General features: G+C 40.0%; 3 protein-coding genes across 6 annotated transcripts in view; all 3 read left to right on the forward strand.

Moving 5' to 3' along the window:
* Positions 1-6,123, forward strand: part of LOC136252655 (plasma membrane calcium-transporting ATPase 2-like) — a 29,066-nt gene extending 22,943 nt beyond the window's left edge. The window contains exons 7-11 of the mRNA XM_066045187.1: positions 566-760; positions 1,337-1,951; positions 1,999-2,168; positions 2,213-2,381; positions 5,885-6,123. Of these exons, the coding sequence (XP_065901259.1) occupies positions 566-760; positions 1,337-1,951; positions 1,999-2,168; positions 2,213-2,381; positions 5,885-6,043 (1,308 nt within the window). The 3' untranslated portion in view covers positions 6,044-6,123. The remainder of the gene's footprint in view (positions 1-565; positions 761-1,336; positions 1,952-1,998; positions 2,169-2,212; positions 2,382-5,884) is intronic.
* Positions 6,124-8,512: 2,389 nt separating this feature from the next.
* On the forward strand, positions 8,513-17,682 carry LOC136252659 (dihydrolipoyl dehydrogenase, mitochondrial-like). 2 transcript variants are annotated; one of them, XM_066045194.1, is made up of 18 exons: positions 8,513-8,635; positions 8,686-8,802; positions 8,847-8,915; positions 10,255-10,321; positions 10,861-10,961; positions 12,275-12,415; positions 12,461-12,562; positions 13,273-13,361; positions 13,407-13,508; positions 13,557-13,590; positions 13,645-13,710; positions 13,761-13,831; positions 15,627-15,688; positions 15,732-15,814; positions 15,861-15,905; positions 15,953-16,013; positions 16,062-16,138; positions 17,476-17,682. In XM_066045194.1, the coding sequence occupies exons 1-18, from the start codon at positions 8,585-8,587 to the stop codon at positions 17,632-17,634; spliced, it is 1,497 nt and encodes a 498-aa protein (XP_065901266.1). In that variant the 5' UTR covers positions 8,513-8,584; the 3' UTR covers positions 17,635-17,682. The 2 variants fall into 2 exon arrangements, with proteins under 2 accessions (XP_065901266.1, XP_065901267.1); XM_066045195.1 differs by lacking the exon at positions 15,732-15,814 and having other exon boundaries at positions 15,627-15,687.
* Positions 17,678-18,168, forward strand: part of LOC136252658 (early endosome antigen 1-like) — a 45,984-nt gene continuing 45,493 nt past the window's right edge. For 2 of the 3 annotated variants that reach the window (XM_066045190.1, XM_066045191.1), the window contains exon 1: positions 17,678-17,961. In XM_066045190.1, coding sequence (XP_065901262.1) covers positions 17,678-17,961 — 284 coding nt within the window. The remainder of the gene's footprint in view (positions 17,962-18,168) is intronic. The other variant, XM_066045192.1, reaches the window with a different exon arrangement.

Below are 18,168 nucleotides of genomic sequence, written 5' to 3' on the forward strand. Positions count from 1 at the left end.
TCTATCTCACTTCTTAAGATGGTGATTATTACCCCTGTAATTATTTAATAATTATCCCTTTCAATACCATGATCTGATGATCATTATTGAGGACTGCAGATCAACCTAACAATAATATGAACACACAACTGCTACTATTTCACTCCTTAAACAATGGCGAATGAAATGGTGTTAGAAACATAGTCCTAGTGATTGACCTATCTTGTAAAGCATTACAGAAACTATTGTACACCATGACAATAAATGTTGCACACCTTTTGAAAATGCTTCATAAGTAAAATGCTTTGCAAGTTTGTTATAAGACAGGGACGAAATGTAGATGTCCACACTAAGTTGGATGATTCTTCTAAAGTATGTACCATGAGCAAAGTGAATAAACCAATGAGTTTTCAAGGTTAAAGAATAAGGAATGCATGTTTGCTTAATAATTTGGTTATTGTACGGAAATAGAAGGTATTGAAAGGGATTATGAATTGTTGGTCGATTCTTAAAATTTACTCTAATAGAACATACACCTTGTAGTAGTCTAAATGGTCATTAATTGTGTTGTTTGATGTATTGCTAGGTGACTGATGGTCGTATGAATGAGGTATGGCCCAAGTTAAGGGTGCTTGCTCGTAGTACCCCGGAGGACAAGTACACGTTGGTGGATGGGATTATAAAATCTCGGATTACTAAGACTAGAGAGGTTGTTGCGGTAACAGGAGATGGTACTAATGATGGCCCGGCCCTTAAGAGGGCTGATGTCGGTTTTGCTATGGTGAGATGTATTTGTATTGTCATGGAACTTCAAAGTCTTTTAAGGAAATGCCTCCATAATAAGATTTTGGTCCCAACAGGTCTCCTTTGCAAGAGGACAACCCCTTTATAGTAGTTAGACATTAGGGTTCTATGGAATTTAGAAGCCTGAAAGGCCCTGTGTTGTGGTGCATGAGTGAAGCGAGGGTACTACTACAGGACTTGAGGGTTTCTATAGAACCCTGTGTTTCGATGTCTAACTAATTTAGACCACAGCTCCTTCGTTGCTGCTTGTTCTATCTTCCCAGCTGCTTGTAACATGAGAAATGGCGTTCATGAGTAGAACAAGTTGTAGTGGCACTTACTATCCAGTTAAATGCCCCATGCGTTGCCAATGTTACAGGCACGTAATTTCCGTATTTTGTATCACCCCAGAGACAGGGATCTATTGAGACACAAACAAGGGATCTACAGGATTTAGATACCTTTAAGTAGCCAATGAAATTAGAGTATTTCAACTTGCTGTGGTCTAAATTGTAGTAAAATGGGAGTGTCCATTATAGAGAGGTGTCCATTGTGACACACTGTTTTGCTATAGGGACAAACAGGAACAGATGTTGCTAAGAATGCTTGTGACATTATACTTACTGATGATAATTTCTCCAGCATTGTGAAGGCCCTCAAATGGGGTCGTAATGTCTACGACTCCATCTCCAAGTTCATTCAGTTCCAGCTAACTGTTAACATTGTTGCTGTGGTGCTAGTGCTGACATCAGCAGTTACTATAACAGATTCACCACTCAGTGCTGTCCAGTTGCTATGGGTCAATCTTATCATGGATACACTAGCATCCCTTGCTCTAGCAACTGAGCAACCAACAGATGACTTGCTGAAAAGGAAACCATATGGACGTACCAAACCCCTAATCTCCATGATGATGTGGCGGTTCATGTTGGGTCATGCTATTTATCAGCTAGTCATGTTGTTTGTATTGCTGTTTGCTGGTCATCGACTGTTTGATATTGATAATGGAGCTGATGCTGATAGGGATGATGAAACTCAACACTTCACCATAGTGTTCAATACCTTTGTGTTCCTCCAGATTGGTAATGAAATTAACGCTCGTAAAGTACATGGAGAACGTAATGTGTTTACTGGCTTCTTCTCCAATTTCATATTTCTTGGTGTAATGGCAATCCAAATTGCTGTACAGGTTAGTGATCATCATGGTGTGCAATACTTAGAGTGTACCCATTACAGACTGTCATTGTACAAGTGTCTGTACTGGGGATTGTATTTCGTACTAAACCACTTGATTTGGACCAATGGCTATGGTGTATCTTCCTTGGATTGAGCTCGCTGCTATGGGGACAAATATTATTGCTTATTCCGGAGAAAGTGTTTAATGTTGAAGCGGTCTATGTCAAAGTGTAAGTGTTGTGATCATGTGATCCAATGATTAGTGTGTTTGTAGTGCCTTCTGGAGACGTCACAAGGAACGCCACACTACGGGAACACCTTCTGTGACCAGTGAACCAGCAGAATTTGATGACATAGAATCAGAGCCTGACCCCTGGGACTCTCATGAACCTAACAGGGCTCGTATCCTCTGGGTGAAAAATCTGACAAGAATAAGACAACAGGTATGTGTAAGATTTTGTGTAGTGTGTGTTTTGTATTGTGTAGTGTAGTTGTGTTGTGTAGTGTAGTGTTGTGTTGTGTTGTGTAGTGTAGTGTAGTGTAGTGTAGTGTAGTGTGTGTTATGTAGTGTAGTGTAGTGTAGTGTTGTGTTGTGTAGTGTAGTGTAGTGTAGTGTGTGTTATGTAGTGCGTGTTGTGTAGTGTAGTGTGTGTTGTATTGTGTAGTGTAGTGTGTGTTTTGTATTGTGTAGTGTAGTGTAGTTGTGTTGTGTAGTGTGTGTGTGTTGTATTGTGTAGTGTAGTGTAGTGTGTGTTATGTAGTGCGTGTTGTGTTGTGTAGTGTAGTGTGTGTGTTGTATTGTGTAGTGTAGTGTGTGTTGTATTGTGTAGTGTAGTGTGTTTTGTATTGTGTAGTGTAGTGTGTTTTGTATTGTGTAGTGTAGTGTGTTTTGTATTGTGTAGTGCATAGGTGACGGAAGGGGGGGGGGGGGGGGGGGGCTAGGAGGCCAAATCCCCCCCTCGGCCTGCCAGCCCCCCCCCCCAGAATGATATCACACTGAAATTATCTTTCTTGGAGTGGGGCTGAAAACCGTGATAAAGATTGAGATACTCTAATAGAGCAGTCACTTTAATAAAGTAGTCAGTGTGTAGCGAGCTATGTAAGGATTTTATGTAGTTTATCAGCTAGAAATGGTAGCTGGTGAGGTGGAAAGCTCTTGTCAGTTGGTTGTGACCTTTTTTTTTTTTTTTGGTCTCACCTTACCAAACTATAGAAATAAGTCTGGGTCAGCCCAGCCCCCCCTCATATCAACTACTTCCTCCGCCGCTGGTGTAGTGTGTTTTGTATTGTGTAGTGTAGTGTGTTTTGTATTGTGTAGTGTGTATTGTATTGTGTAGTGTAGTGTGTGTGTGTTGTATTGTGTAGTGTGTGTTGTATTGTGTAGTGTAGTGTAGTGTGTTTTGTATTGTGTAGTGTAGTGTGTGTGTGTTGTATTGTGTAGTGTAGTGTGTGTGTTGTATTGTGTAGTGTAGTGTGTGTGTTGTATTGTGTAGTGTAGTGTGTGTGTTGTATTGTGTAGTGTGTGTGTGTGTGTGTTGTATTGTGTAGTGTGTGTGTATGTGTTGTATTGTGTAGTGTAGTGTGTGTGTTGTATTGTGTAGTGTAGTGTGTGTGTTGTATTGTGTAGTGTGTGTGTGTTGTATTGTGTAGTGTGTGTGTGTTGTATTGTGTAGTGTAGTGTGTGTGTGTTGTATTGTGCAGTGTAGTGTGTTTTGTATTGTGTAGTGTAGTGTGTGTGTTGTATTGTGTAGTGTAGTGTGTGTGTGTTGTATTGTGTAGTGTAGTGTTTTTTAAAATTTATTTTTAAACCAGGCATGTGCCTGGTTTACTGAAATTGATTTCGTAAGAATGTGTGTATGTGTTGTGTGTGTGTGTGTGTGTGTGTACCTACCTATGTTTGTTTGTCTGTATGTACCTACGTGAGCAAAAACGTTAAAAATGGTAAAAAGCAGCCAGGATGTGAGAATTGAAAGCTAAATGAAGTTTGTATTAAGCTTCCACGCACATAAACTTTGCTCTGAGGTGGTTTCTTCTCGGCGGTCTGAACTATGGGTATGGTAACTCTTCATATACTTCATGAACGGTCTTCCCTTTCGGTTTTATAGACGTTTGACAACTTTAAAACAACGTTGAAGCTACCAGAGATAGCGTATCCTTCGAGTTGAAAGGGGGGTGTTACCCATACCTATATGAACAAAAATGAAGGGCAGCCTTGAGGCTTTCTCTCTGCAATTCACGTGAGAAAGCATGATAGACACTATAAAACAGTTGAGAAGATACTTCTGTGTGTAAGTTGCAGTTTAAAGTGGTTTGTTATAGTTATGCTTCCTTAGCAATGCATAGCTATGTAATTACTGAATTACAAAATAATTTATGAATTATGAAATATGAAATATGCTAAATTACAGTATTTATAAATCTAATTATGTAGCTGAATCGATAATAGCATACACTAAATATATATAGATGGTTGATTAATTGCCTATTTAGTTGGAATGAGATACATGGGCGCCTGGTTTTTAGAAGTAGTATAACATCAACTTGTTTAATTTTTTTAGGGGTGTTTTGTATTGTGCAGTGTAGTATGTAGTGTGTAATGTTATAGTTGTACAGTGTATCAGTATAGACCACATTAAAGGAACAGCATCACAATGACAAATAGCAATGATCCGTTCTGTAGTGTTAGATGTCGTCACTATTCTAATCAACTTGCGTTAGCTACAGTACTACTTTGTTTGTCACGATGAAATGGTCCTTATGTCAGAATAAGGAATGTGATGGAACAGTAGTGACACTAAAGCTATGCGATCATGTTATTAATACAACATTTCAATTGCTCTGGTATTTGTTATTGTGCGCAATACTAGATGCTGTGGTTAGCCATAAAATCGTACAGAAACACTGGACCATGGACGCTATAAGTCTTCGTTACATAAAGAAGATATTGAGTTTTCAAAACGACCTGTGTCTGTGCTTATAGATGTAGCATTTGGCAAGTTACGAACCACTGAAATGGCTGGCAAAAAAGTTGTCTAGTGATGAAGCATGCAAACAAAGGCTTGTTTCTATGGTAATAACACAAAAACAAACATTAAGGACCACCTGATCACCTATGCAGTGTTTGCTGGGTTGCTAAACAAGGTGTTTGCTTTGCTGGCCAGTTGAGCTGTCAGCAAAGACAAATGGTACACAAAGGAGGACAAAGGTAAGTCCATGTTGCATGCATTATACGTACTGCGGTATGCCGAAAGGCACCTGTTGGGCTGAAGCATTCTCCAACAGTGAAATATCAATTTCATAGCCTTGATCGTTATTGAATTATGCTTTTCTGCAGATACTCTGTGTACTGCTAAGTTTTTCCAGTCAGTTCTGAGTGGTTTTCAAGTAAGAGCCTGTGTTCACAATCCTGTCCTGTGCTCGTCCTGTTTTCAAACACCTGTCCAGGATGGGAGTGTGAACACAGGACAGGTGTGTGAACACACCCTGTGTTAACACTCCTGCACGTTCCTGTCCTGTGTTCACACACTTGTCCTGTTGTCCTGTGTTCACACACTTGTCCTGTTGTCCTGTGTTCACACACTCGTCCTGTGTTCGCACACTTGTCCTGTTGTCCTGTGTTTACACACTTGTACTGTTGTCCTGTGTTCACATACCTGTCCTGTGTTCACACACCTCACACACCTGTCCTGTTGTCCTGTGTTCACACACTTGTCCTGTTGTCCTCCTGTGTTCGCACACTTATCCTGTGTTCACACACTTATCCCGTGTTCACAATCCTGTCCTGCACTTGTCCTGTTGTCCTGTGTTCACACTCCTGTCCTGTGCTGTTCAGTGTTCTAGGTAAAATGACTAAATAACTTCCTCCAACTGGTCTACATATTGCTGTATAGTTTGTGCTATTGGTCATTTGTATTGTTTATAATTGTGTCATTTGTTGTTGCCATAGATACGTGTGGTGAATGCCTTCAGGGAAGGTTTAATAGATGTTAACAGTCTTAAAACTTACCCATCACTACAACATTTTACTAGCACTCCATTTTCTGCACACCGTCACATCCCAGCTGCTGGGACACGAAAGCAAGAACATCAAGAAACTGCTGTTTGATTGGATAATAATAGTGTGACTTCTATACATTTCATTACTGTTATTATATTATTTTAATAAACGATAATTTACAAAACTCATGTATTATGGGAATCTAATTAGTTCCTGCTGACCAGTCGCATAATAGCAAGTGTACTACACGTAGTCAGGTGTATTACACGTAGTGAGGTGTACTACACGTAGTGAGGTGTACTACACGTAGTGAGGTGTACTACACGTAGTGAGGTGTACTACACGTAGTGAGGTGTACTACACATCCTAAGGCTGCAGCACATGTTGCTGCAGACCTTCAGTGCTGGTCACTGTAAAGCATTAATACAATAAATACTTTAGGATTAAGGAAGAAAATCCATCCCTCCTGGAGGAGACTGAGTGTGGCCCCGACTAGACATTGGGTGACCTGCAGTTCGATTCCTGGGGTTGGAGGGATTTTTTTTCCTTACTTTGGCCCCTTTTCTGTTACACCTTTTCAGCTATAAGTCACTAAGTCTAAGTCCTTGAAATTAGGTTAGGTAATCCTAAGGCTGCAGCACATGTTGCTGCAGACCTTCAGTGCTGGTCACTGTAAAGCATTAATACAATAAATACTTTAGGATTAAGGAAGAAAATCCATCCCTCCTGGAGGAGACTGAGTGTGGCCCCGACTAGACATTGGGTGACCTGCAGTTCGATTCCTGGGGTTGGAGGGATTTTTTTTCCTTACTTTGGCCCCTTTTCTGTTACACCCTTTCAGCTATAAGTCACTAAGTCTAAGTCCTTGAAATTAGGTTAGGTAATCCTAAGGCTGCAGCACATGTTGCTGCAGACCTTCAGTGCTGGTCACTGTAAAGCATTAATACAATACAATACAATACACGTAGTGAGGTGTGTTACACGATATAGCAAGTGTACTACGTATATACACGTAGCAAGTGTACTGCACATAGTAAGTGTAATGTAGTTGTCTCTTATAGAGGTGGTCTTTGTAAAGAGATACTCTCAGCAATTTTATACAGTTTTGACCAATTTCTGTTTCCAGTTCATTTCCATTGATGTCCAGTGTGTTGTAAGAATATTTTATTGGTGTAAAGTTTTTGTTGAAAGCCTTGAGACTGCTGAGTTGAGTGACATTGTGTGGCCTGGTAGCTAAATCCATAGATATTATGCACTTGTCAATTTCATGCCCCACCCTCGGGAGGTGGGGGATTTGACAAATCATGGTGTCAAATTCCCCACTACTAGGGCAAAACCGGCTGTCAAATCCCCACTATGTCCCCACCCACATAGTAGGGGATTTGACCTATGCGACTAGTAATGTGCCTATCAATTGTAACCCCCAGTACAGGATCCATAGGGGGTTTCACCTACAAAGTTACCCCCAATAGTGGGGCTTTTGACACAAGCTTTTTTTTATAACAATCGAATTGGGTAGCTATATTAAGTTAAATTGGTGGAATGGGTGATGCTGCTACTCAGTAAATTTGTGGAATGGGTGATGCTGCTACTCAGTTAAATTGGTGGAATGGGTGATGCTGTTACTACTACTGGTGGAATGGGTGATGCTGCTACTCAGTTTTATAAGAGATTGGCCAACCTTTTGAGTGCAAAGCACAGTCTTTCCTATGGAATAGTGATGGGATGGCTGAGATGTAAATTGAGCTTCTCTTTGTTGAGGTCTGCAATTATGTGTATTCGCGGTGCCAGGTCCAGTTTGCGCTGTCCCATTGCTGAGGCACCGATTGCTGTGCAGGTCGCTGAGGCCCATATGTAAGATAATTTGTTTTTGTTTATTATGTACTGTTTTATCTTTTTTATTTCTTAAAAAAAATAATAATAATAATTAAGTTAAATCACGTGACGTTAACCCGTAGCCAAACCTGCAGGCATGGCAGAACTGATCATGGAGTGGGGAATACCACTGGGGAATATAGGGGGTAGGTAGGGGATTAGGCAAACACTTCGGCCCCAGTAGTGGGGTTATTGCTCTTGTAGGGTGTCAAATCCCCACCTTGTCCCCACATGGCCCGTACTTGGGGGGGGGGGGGGGGGGGGAGGGGCCTAACATTGATAGGTGCATAATAAACCTGCCCTCTGTAACTATTAAGAAAATTATAGCAAGTGCAATTTTATTGTTTAGAAATGCAACTACCGAAAATCGGTCAGTGAATTGGACAACTGTCAATTGCCCCAGGGGTGGGGACAACGAGGGGGACAAGAAGCAATGTCAAATCCCCACCTGGAGTGTGGGGACGCCCGGGGGTGGGGCCGCATGAAATTGACAAGTGCATTACATGCGTAGCATATAATACAATATCTATGCTATACACTTGATGCTATATCTATGCATTCCGGGCTCGATGCAGTGGCTAAACAGTAAAACAAAATTTGTAGCCCATGGCCATGCATTGTATCTCATTTATGGTAAGGAGGCAGCAAGGTAGTTATTCCTATAGATCTAGACTTAGCAATCGTAGAAATTTATATTTTAGCAAAATCTTGACTTCGCAGATATTTCACAGTAACACAAACCCATAATCTAAGACTACATTGCAATAGTAAAAAATGGCGGCTCTGATGATTCGCCGTTTGGTCGCACGGTCTCCGCAGCTCATGGTAAGGTTGTAAGGTTGTTATTTAGCGTGTTATACTGGTCACTATTATAGCGAACAATGCCCTACTCTATAGCTAGCCAGAAACTAGACGAGGCAGATTTGGTTGTCATAGGATCAGGTCCGGGTGGATATGTTGCCGCCATAAAGGCCGCCCAGCTGGGGCTGAAAGTATGTACGGGATCACGTGATAATCATCATATACACTTGTCTAGACTGTGTGCGTTGAGAAAGAAGCTCGTCTGGGAGGCACGTGCCTTAATGTGGGCTGTATTCCTTCAAAGGTAATGTCCACTCAGTTGTAGTCTTGTGTGGTCAGACTACGTCATTGGCTGGCGAGATAGGGTCTGGTGAAATTTCCACTAAAATTAAGTACATGATTTCAAAGGCATAGGAACGATTTTCAGAGTGGGGGGGCCAAAGATAGCCATAACCAGTCAACCATAAACTGATTAATACCCATGCAGACACACAGGGTCCGGCTCCTCTGTACCCAATTCATACTTGCGTTTATATAAAGGTGTTGTGGGGTGCATCATCACTAGCTAATAGCCCTACACCTATACTACATAGCTACAGGTGTATATCCCTTCACTCCCTATCCTGCTGCTATGCTCCTCTACACCTGCTGCATGTGCTTGATGCATGTATATATCACGTGAGAAATTATGGTCACGTGAAGGTCTTCTCTTTAGGCGAGCTTTACGTACTTCACACTGCAAGGATTACAGCATTAATAGTGGTTATCTGCAAAGTGAAACATCGTTACCTTTAAGGAGCTACAAGCTGGGATGTCTGCTCTAGCAGGTGTTCCCAAACTGAGTGAAGATCACGTGAATACCACACTGCGTTCACGGTTGGCCACTTTGAGTTTCAACATCCTTGTTTGTTTCTCTTGATAAATCAACTTCACCACTAAGTCTTTATAAATTTCTGGTTTGATCGTTGGTAGTCAGCAACTCCCATACACTCGCGTACTACAATGTGACTGCCCTCTTAGACTTAGATCTGTTACCATCCTCAATTTGAGTTAAACTGTCCCACATCATATAATGCCACGGATATGACACTCTTTCTACTGTTTAAACTTCTCACTGCATGGGATCCAGGAAATATTTGAACAACAGATATCACGTGCAAGCACAACAGATAAAATTACGGGCGCTTTTGTGTTATTTAATTATACAATGAATGGCTTGACAGTTGCAGTGGACTGGTGATGCCACACCCCACAGTGCTTTTGCGTGATGGTTGTATGGCTTCTCGTATGAGGTATGTATTTCTGTGTATATATATAACTTTGGCTGATTGGCTACTAGTACTTGCCCCAAAAAGTGGGGGGAAACATGCTTTTGAAAATAGTGTAGGGGCCTGGCCCCCCCAGTTCCGACGCCTATGCATGATTTCATTGGCTACCTGTAAGTTGGCATGGCAGATCATAAACTTTACTGTAAAACTTTGAACAGGGCTGATACTGTTGCAAGAGCTATGATAACTCAACTTTGTCAATGTTAATTCATCACCTTATCTCACTGACCAATGATGTCACAAACAATGAGAGTGGTCTGGCCATGCGAGACTATGAGCAGACCCCTACCCTAGTCTTGTTAATTGTTGCCACAGGCACTGCTAAACAACTCTCACTTTTATCACATGGCCCAGGATGACTTTGCCTCTCGAGGGATTAATGGTAATTTATGTCTTTGTGTATGTATCATTTATTTGTTTCAGTGTCTGGTAACACCTGATTAAATGTTGACTAGTACAATAGACAACCTCCCATTTTACGTTATGTTTTATTTCTATGATTCCTGTTCATATGTGTAAGTATGATGAAGGAAGGGTCTTAACTTCAAGAGTAATGTTTAAAGAAATAGCTTACTACCATATATAGCTATGATTTTTGAAAATACTGCTACACTGTTTGTATTGTTTAATTTTCTAAGCGAATGACTTACCAGCTTGTCTACTTTAGGCCATTAAGTATACATTAGTGTTGATTATTTCAATAGCATTATGGACCAGGAATAACGTTTAAACTCTCTAATAGAGCAGTCAACTTTATATACCCCCATGTATATGAAACATGTTTGGGGGTGTCCTATCACAGGTGTGACTTATTTCACAGCTTATAGTATCTACGAGTCTAGAGCATAATGATGTAATGCAACAGTCAGCAATGGGCAGATTGTACAGGGATCGTGTGATCATTTGTGCATTGTTTCGTAGTTGGCGGGCTTCAATTAGACCTTCCAAAGATGATGGAACAGAAGGACAAAGCTGTACATGGACTAACCAGTGGTATAGCTGCCTTATTTAAGGGCAATAAGGTATTTCATTGTAATTATATATGTATTTCCTTAACTAATGAGGTATTTAGTAATTCATTAATTACACGGGTCTAACCAGTGGTATAGCTGCCTTATTAAGGTTATTAAGGTACTTCATTAAATACACAGTTATATAGTATAGTAGACATTTGGTTACCTTTATAGTATTTCTATGTGTATTGATACTGTTTAGTGTATGGTAAGTGCATGTTCTATTAGAAGTGTTTTAACTCTGCTCATCATATTCTTAATTGCTTCTAAAAACTGGCAGTTAATATTATCCATTCTAACTAAATACCGTATAGAGGGAAACTTTGGCAGAAATAAACTTTGGCAAATAGCAAGCTAAATTGCACTTGGCGAAATAAACTTTGCCAAATTCAAGTTCAATGTTTAGATATAAAGTTGCTAATCTGAAGCACTATGAGTAATTGGTGGGTTAAACTTTGGTAGAGAATTTGTAGCAAATCATCAAATTCGCCCTAAGTTTTCCCGTAATAGAAGTCAACCATGTATTTTTATTTCCATGCTATTGCTATTATTATTTAGCTAGATAATTAGATTTGCACGTACTGTAATTTAACGTATTTTGTAATTCATGAATTATGTTATAGTTTGGTAATTGCGTTGCTATACACTGCTAAGGAAGTGTAATTCTAACAAACCACTTTAACCACTAATTGCATGCAGAAGTATTTTCTCAACTGTTTTATACATGTTATCTTGCTCAAACTGTTTTCAGAAAGCCTTGAGGCTGCCCTTCATTTTCGTTCACGTAAGTACGGGACACTTCCCTTTCTCTTCAAAGGAATTCGTTATTTCTGGTATCCTATGAAGCTTATTACATTGTTTTTCAGTTGTATTACACCCATTAGACCATTAGGAAAGTTGTTCACAACGTGTTTTTTAACCCGTTTCACTCGAACTTTGAAATGGTGGCGTCAGCATAAAGCTTATCTTCTTGAAAATGTAATACAATGTTTGCAAAGCCTTCATTTCACATATGCAGGCTGCTTTTGACACAAAATTGTTTGCTAATGTGGGTGAAATGAGACAAGACTCACGCACGCACGCACGCACACACACACATACACTATCATGTCTACACTGTCTATCATGTCTACACTGTATATGATGTCTACACTGTGCACACTTTCCAAAACAATTACAGTAACCATGTGCACGCCCCACAGCCGGCCTTCAGCCGGTTGCTGGGTGTCCGCCTGGTTAACAAATGGGGGTAAAGGTAATGTAAATTAAGGATCTACATTCTAGTATTTATAATTTCCATGGTATTTATAACTCCCCTTTAGGTATCACATGTACAAGGCCATGGTAGAATCAGTGGACATAATGAGGTCACTGTTACCAATGGCAATGACACTACTGTTATTTCTACTAAGAATATTCTCATAGCAACAGGCTCTGTAGTAACTCCATTCCCTGGTATAGAGGTAGGTAACCATGGTGATGTTACATGAAATGATTTGATTGGTTAGATCGACGAGGAACAAATAATCTCATCAACTGGAGCTCTGTCACTGAAGAGGGTACCAGATCACATGATCCTAATAGGAGCTGGAGTGATCGGAGTGGAACTGGTAGGAGACAATATTGGGAATGTGTGTATACCGTAAAGCCGAATATTTATGTGGGTTGTTAACTCTTGAAAGTACCACGAGCTGGATATTTTCACGGATGCATTTTTTTGCAGATGGCATTGAATTGTCACTCTGACTGATCTGTTGATTACCACAGTGCTCATGAGTTGCACATCGAATGGATGAAATAGTACGCTGGCATTGTTTTCTATGCCATCTGCAGTGTGAGGATAACTGTCATGCTTGCTATCATGCATGGAATGCACTGGTGGGTTCCTGACTCTTAATTTATGCGAAGGGTTGGGTGCACCAGACTAAGCTATCTTGTCAAAGGTATGCTGAAAACTATGCTGACTCAGTTGCCATGTTCCCAGGAAACGAGCCAGGAAATTTCAACAATGTGTTCGTTATTTTTGCACCGAGGTTAGATTGGTTGTGAATAGTAGATGCTACTGGTGGGATTTACCACAGAGAGGAGTTGAAATACTTAGCAAGCTTGTTCGCCTTCAGTCTTAGGACTAATATTATTATATCATGTAACTACAGCTCATGTATACTGAAAATATAATTTTTAGTAGAATAAATTTTTGCGAAATGTCTAGACCTTACGACATCCCCGAAAATTGAATCCCCATGCAAAAAACTGGCTATGTAGTAGTTTAAAGGAACTAGTTTCACATGCTTTTCTGTAACGTGTTACTATATTCTAGGGGTCGGTATGGAAACGTCTGGGTGCCAAGGTAACAGCAGTAGAGTTTCTATCCCATGTTGGAGGAATTGGTATTGACTCTGAAGTATCGTAAGTGAAACATAGAGAAGCCATACCAATGACATTGTGACACAGGAAGATGTTCCAGCGTACACTACAAAAACAAGGTATGAAGTTTAAATTAAATACCATGGTAACTGGGGCAACCAAAACTACTGATGGCAAGATTGTTGTGAAGTGAGCTGTGTAATGGTTGTCGTGACATCATCATTGCCATGACAACAGGTTGAAGTCAGCTAAAGGAGACAAGGAGGAAACAGTGAGTTCTTATGTTACCTGTAATCCCGGTTACCAGCTGTTGCCATGGTGACAGATGGAGTGTGATACTCTATTAGTGTGCATTGGTAGGAAACCATACACAGATGGACTAGGATTGGAGGTGTGTCCATGTGTTTCTATGGCTGCAATGTTTCGTATTACCTTATATAGCAACTGGGAATTACCCTTGATGAACGAGGTCGTATTCCAGTTAATTTGCGTTTCCAGACAAGTATCAGCAAGTTAGTGTTTGTAGTGTAGTGTGTAGTGTAGTGTGTGTGTGTGTGTGTGTGTGTGTTGTAGTGTGTGTGTGTAGTGTAGTGTGTGTGTGTAGTGTGTGTGTGTGTGTGTGTGTTTGTGTGTGTGTGGTGTGTGTGTGGTGTGGTGTGGTGTGTGTAGTGTGTGTGTGTGTAGTAGTGTTGCACCAATAATCGGATCGGTTATTGGAAAAACCATGTATCGGCTGTGTTTTTTGTATATCGGTATCGGATCGGCGCCATGATGAAAAAAGCAGCAGATACAGATATCATGTATGTATTTAGAAATACATGCTCGTCATGTTTACAAATGTATTGAGTCGCATATTCCTGCATTAAAACGTTGTTATTACTGCTTCATTGTACTGTCAGCTGTCGTTATAGCAATACTGCTGCTATAAACAAGTTAAATTGACCTTTCATAGTCAAAGTTCTAGTAAAAATTGCTACAAGATGGACATACTGTGCTATATCGGATTGGCTACCTTTATCGGCTTGAAAATATTATCCAATATCGGTTATCGGAATATCGGCAAAATCCCATATCGGTGCAACACTAGTGTGTAGTGCATGTGTGTAGTGTGTGTGTGTGTGTAGTGTAGTGTGTGTATGCGTGCGCGTGTGTTGTGTGTATGCGCGCGTGTTGTGTGTGTGTGTGCGCGCGTGTGTGCGTGCGTGTTGTGTGTGTGTGTGTAATCGACCAAACAGGTTTGACAGGCTGAGCCTGTGAAGGACTGTATGTTATAATAGATGATTTATCCTTATCACTTTAAGGTTACGGGATAGTGAACAAAAATTTTATTACTCAGCTTGGTGTTGTGTTGTGTATCAGCTGGTAACAGGCTTAAATTGTTGGGAGAATAATAGTGTGCTGACTAGACAGTTACAAGGTACAAGAAAACACATGTAAGAGTACAAAACAATGCATGCACTGAGCAACTGGCGCACCACCACCTACTGTACTGTAAACGCATGTGTGGTTTTGCTCACTAATGGTGATATTTTCCTGAACCAAAATTCAGGACTGTCAAACTAGTTGTTAACATTTTGTATAAACAAACTACTAGTTTGGCTTCTTGTCTAGGTCCTGATGGAGCCATTTATAAGAAATAATGTTTCTAATGCTTGTGATATGAATTTAAAAATTAATGTTGTGACCACATGTCTTGTTTTAGGACATATTGTAGCCATATTTCAGCAACTAGATGCATTATTCACAAATGCTCTTGTCAGTCCCTCACAAGTAATGTTCTTCAAACCTTAGAATAGGCCTTTCCAGTTTTCGTATATTCATGTTATTGATATTTGTGGTACAGTATTCATATTATTGATATTTGTGGTACAGTATTCATGTTATTGATATTTGTGGTACAGTATTCATGTTATTGATATTTGTGGTACAGTATTCATGTTATTGATATGTGTGGTACAGTATTCATGTTATTGATATTTGTGGTACAGTATTCATGTTATTGATATTTGTGGTACAGTATTCATGTTATTGATATCTGTGGTACAGTATTCATGTTATTGATATTTGTAGTACAGTATTCATGTTATTGATATTTGTGGTACAGTATTCATGTTATTGATATGTGTGGTACAGTATTCATGTTATTGATATTTGTGGTACAGTATTCATGTTATTGATATTTGTGGTACAGTATTCATGTTATTGATATTTGTGGTACAGTATTCATGTTATTGATATTTGTGGTACAGTATTTATGTTATTGATATTTGTGATACAGTATTCATGTTATTGATATTTGTGGTACAGTATTCATGCCATCGGTGATTGTATTGCTGGTCCGATGTTAGCTCATAAAGCTGAGGATGAAGGTGGGCACTTTTAGAGATATGTATTGTCAAAATACCATATTAGGTATAATATGTGTTGAGGGGATGTTAGGGGGAACTCCTCATATTGACTATTACAACGTCCCATCTGTCATCTATACACATCCAGTAAGTGATGTTATTATTAGTTCATGTGAGGTCATGTGATGCACAGGAAGTAGCTTGGGTTGGACGCAGTGAAGAACAGCTAAAACAGGAAGTAGGCGTGCCATATGTGACATGTTATGATTATATTATCCTTGTTAGGGTATTGAATATCGTGTGGGGAAATTCCCTTTTTCTGCTAACAGTCGTGCCAAAACAAATGGTTAGTATGGTGCAGTTACTGTAGTCATGGTTACTGTTGCCATGGTAGCTGATACTGATGGCATGGTAAAAGTCCTTAGTGACAAGACATCTGATCGGCTGCTAGGTGTCCATATTATTGGAGCTGTAAGTTACTAGGGTTGGATTGGGTTTAGTTAGTAGTTACTTTTGTACTGCTTGTTGAAACACTTGTTACTCTCATGTTCCAGATCCCACCCATTGTGTTAGGTGACAATGCTCAAAAGTTTTGGCTCTGCACCATTTTTCTTTCTGACCCAATCAAACTAGTTTTGTCCTCAGCTGCTTACAGTGGCGTAGCTAAATCTGGGCCTACTCGGGCCCAGGCCTGGGTGTCAGCAATCAAGTCATGCCCACGGAATTAGCAATAGAGTATAGAAAGACAACATTCACAAAATAATTGATCAATACCTTGAGAACAGCACACATTTTTGGCAGTGAAACAGCTATATTATCTTTCGTTATTGTGAAATCGCTTCAAACTGACAGGTTAGCGGTATAAGCGCCTCTAGAAATAATTAAATTAACTCTAATGTATGGATATGCAACTACTTTAATCATATATGCTTTAATAGCGTTACTTGTGAATACAACTTCAGCTTATTACACTGGGCCCTGGTGTTGGTGTAAGTCTAGTTACGCCACTGGCTGCTGAAGTCATCTGGTGACATTGGTCTAACTTGGTGCATGTTATACCTGAAAAACTAGCTTAGTGGTTGTGTAAAGGTCTTCTTTGCCATTTATTATTATTGTTCAAATTTTAAGAAGGTTTTGTACATCCAGTGTTAATAGATGCTTTTTAGTCATGCCAGCGAGTTTTATAAAGTTATACCCCTGGAAAGTTTATCGAATTCATGTAAGCATGAATGCACAAGAAATACAATATTCCACTAGGGCCTAGAAAGTGGATCAAAGTCGTGGGACAGCTTTTGTGTGATTGAGTACGGGATGAGACTACAATCAGATGCTGCAATGCTATTTGATAGGCTAGAATTCTGAAGATGGCTGACTGAAACCATGGATACACACGCATAAACAATATTATGGCGGAGGACCCAAAAATATATATAGCATAAATACAGTAGGTGGGGTCTGGACATAAGCTGGATATAAGACTATTGTAACTGGGATCAAAATAGGATCAAGCAATAAAAAAGGGTCAAGCAATCAGTGTAGTGAATAAAGCCATAAGCAGGAAGTGAGACTCTTAGTGAATGTAGTAGACCATATATGGTATGTAGGGAGAAGAACCATCAGTATTATTGATGACACAAACAATTACAATCAAATGTCCTCGGACACATGCTACCACAAAAATAGGGCATAAAAAGCCCCAAAGGTGGGCATGGCAAGGAGTACAATAACAAAAAACAAAACACAATTAATAATGAAAAATGTCTTGCCAACATGAGTGGTGTCATGCAACTCTTGTTCTATTCTTGCAGACGGCTGGAGAGATGATTAATGAAGCTGTACTGGCCATGGAGTATGGTGCCAGTGCTGAGGATATCGCTAGAGTATGTCACGCGCACCCCACAACTGCTGAGGCGCTACGTGACGCGTGTTGGGCCGCGTATTGCGGTAAAGCTATTAACAATGTGTAATTAACTATTTATAAGAAATATTTGTGTAATTATCTAATTATCAATGGAGACATGGGTCGACTTGCTACAGGCAAAGAACGCTAACAAGAAGGCGGTTAAAAGGAAGGTGCGCACCAATAAGACAGTGAAACAGTCGCCAGTTCGTCAAGAAGTCTTATTACTCGACTACACACCTGCTAATGGCGACACCGTTAATGAGACGGAACAATTGCGTCTGGAACTGGCCGAGCAACAAACTGTTATAGCTGATATAACACGTGATAGAGAGCGCTTGTTAAAACAAGTCGACTCGTTATGGCGCCAACACCATAATGACTGCAGCAGCCAGTAAGTATAATTGTAGCTATACTGTCACGTGAGATTAGTAACACCTAAGGTACCCTTATATCCTAGGTATAGAGGTGCACGTATTGTGGGGCCATAGATCATTTACACCCTGGGATAAAAATCTCCATGTACTTGTTCATATCAAAACTTGTAAAATATTCCAGATTTTTGCCTGTTTGTAACACAATACCATCTTCTACATAACTT

This window comes from Dysidea avara, chromosome 4 (assembly GCF_963678975.1).
Source record: "Dysidea avara chromosome 4, odDysAvar1.4, whole genome shotgun sequence".
In the NCBI taxonomy this organism is placed as follows: Eukaryota; Metazoa; Porifera; class Demospongiae; order Dictyoceratida; family Dysideidae; genus Dysidea; species Dysidea avara.

What these genes read in the sequence shown, in the direction of transcription:
- LOC136252659 (XM_066045194.1), top strand. Translation starts at nt 8,585, where the DNA reads ATGGCGGCTCTGATGATTCGCCGTTTGGTCGCACGGTCTCCGCAGCTC. An exon ending in CACGGTCTCCGCAGCTCATG is followed by an intron (nt 8,636 to 8,685) that starts GTAAGGTTGTAA and finishes TCACTATTATAG; the next exon opens with CGAACAATGCCCTACTCTAT. An exon ending in AAGGAGACAAGGAGGAAACA is followed by an intron (nt 13,591 to 13,644) that starts GTGAGTTCTTAT and finishes CCATGGTGACAG; the next exon opens with ATGGAGTGTGATACTCTATT.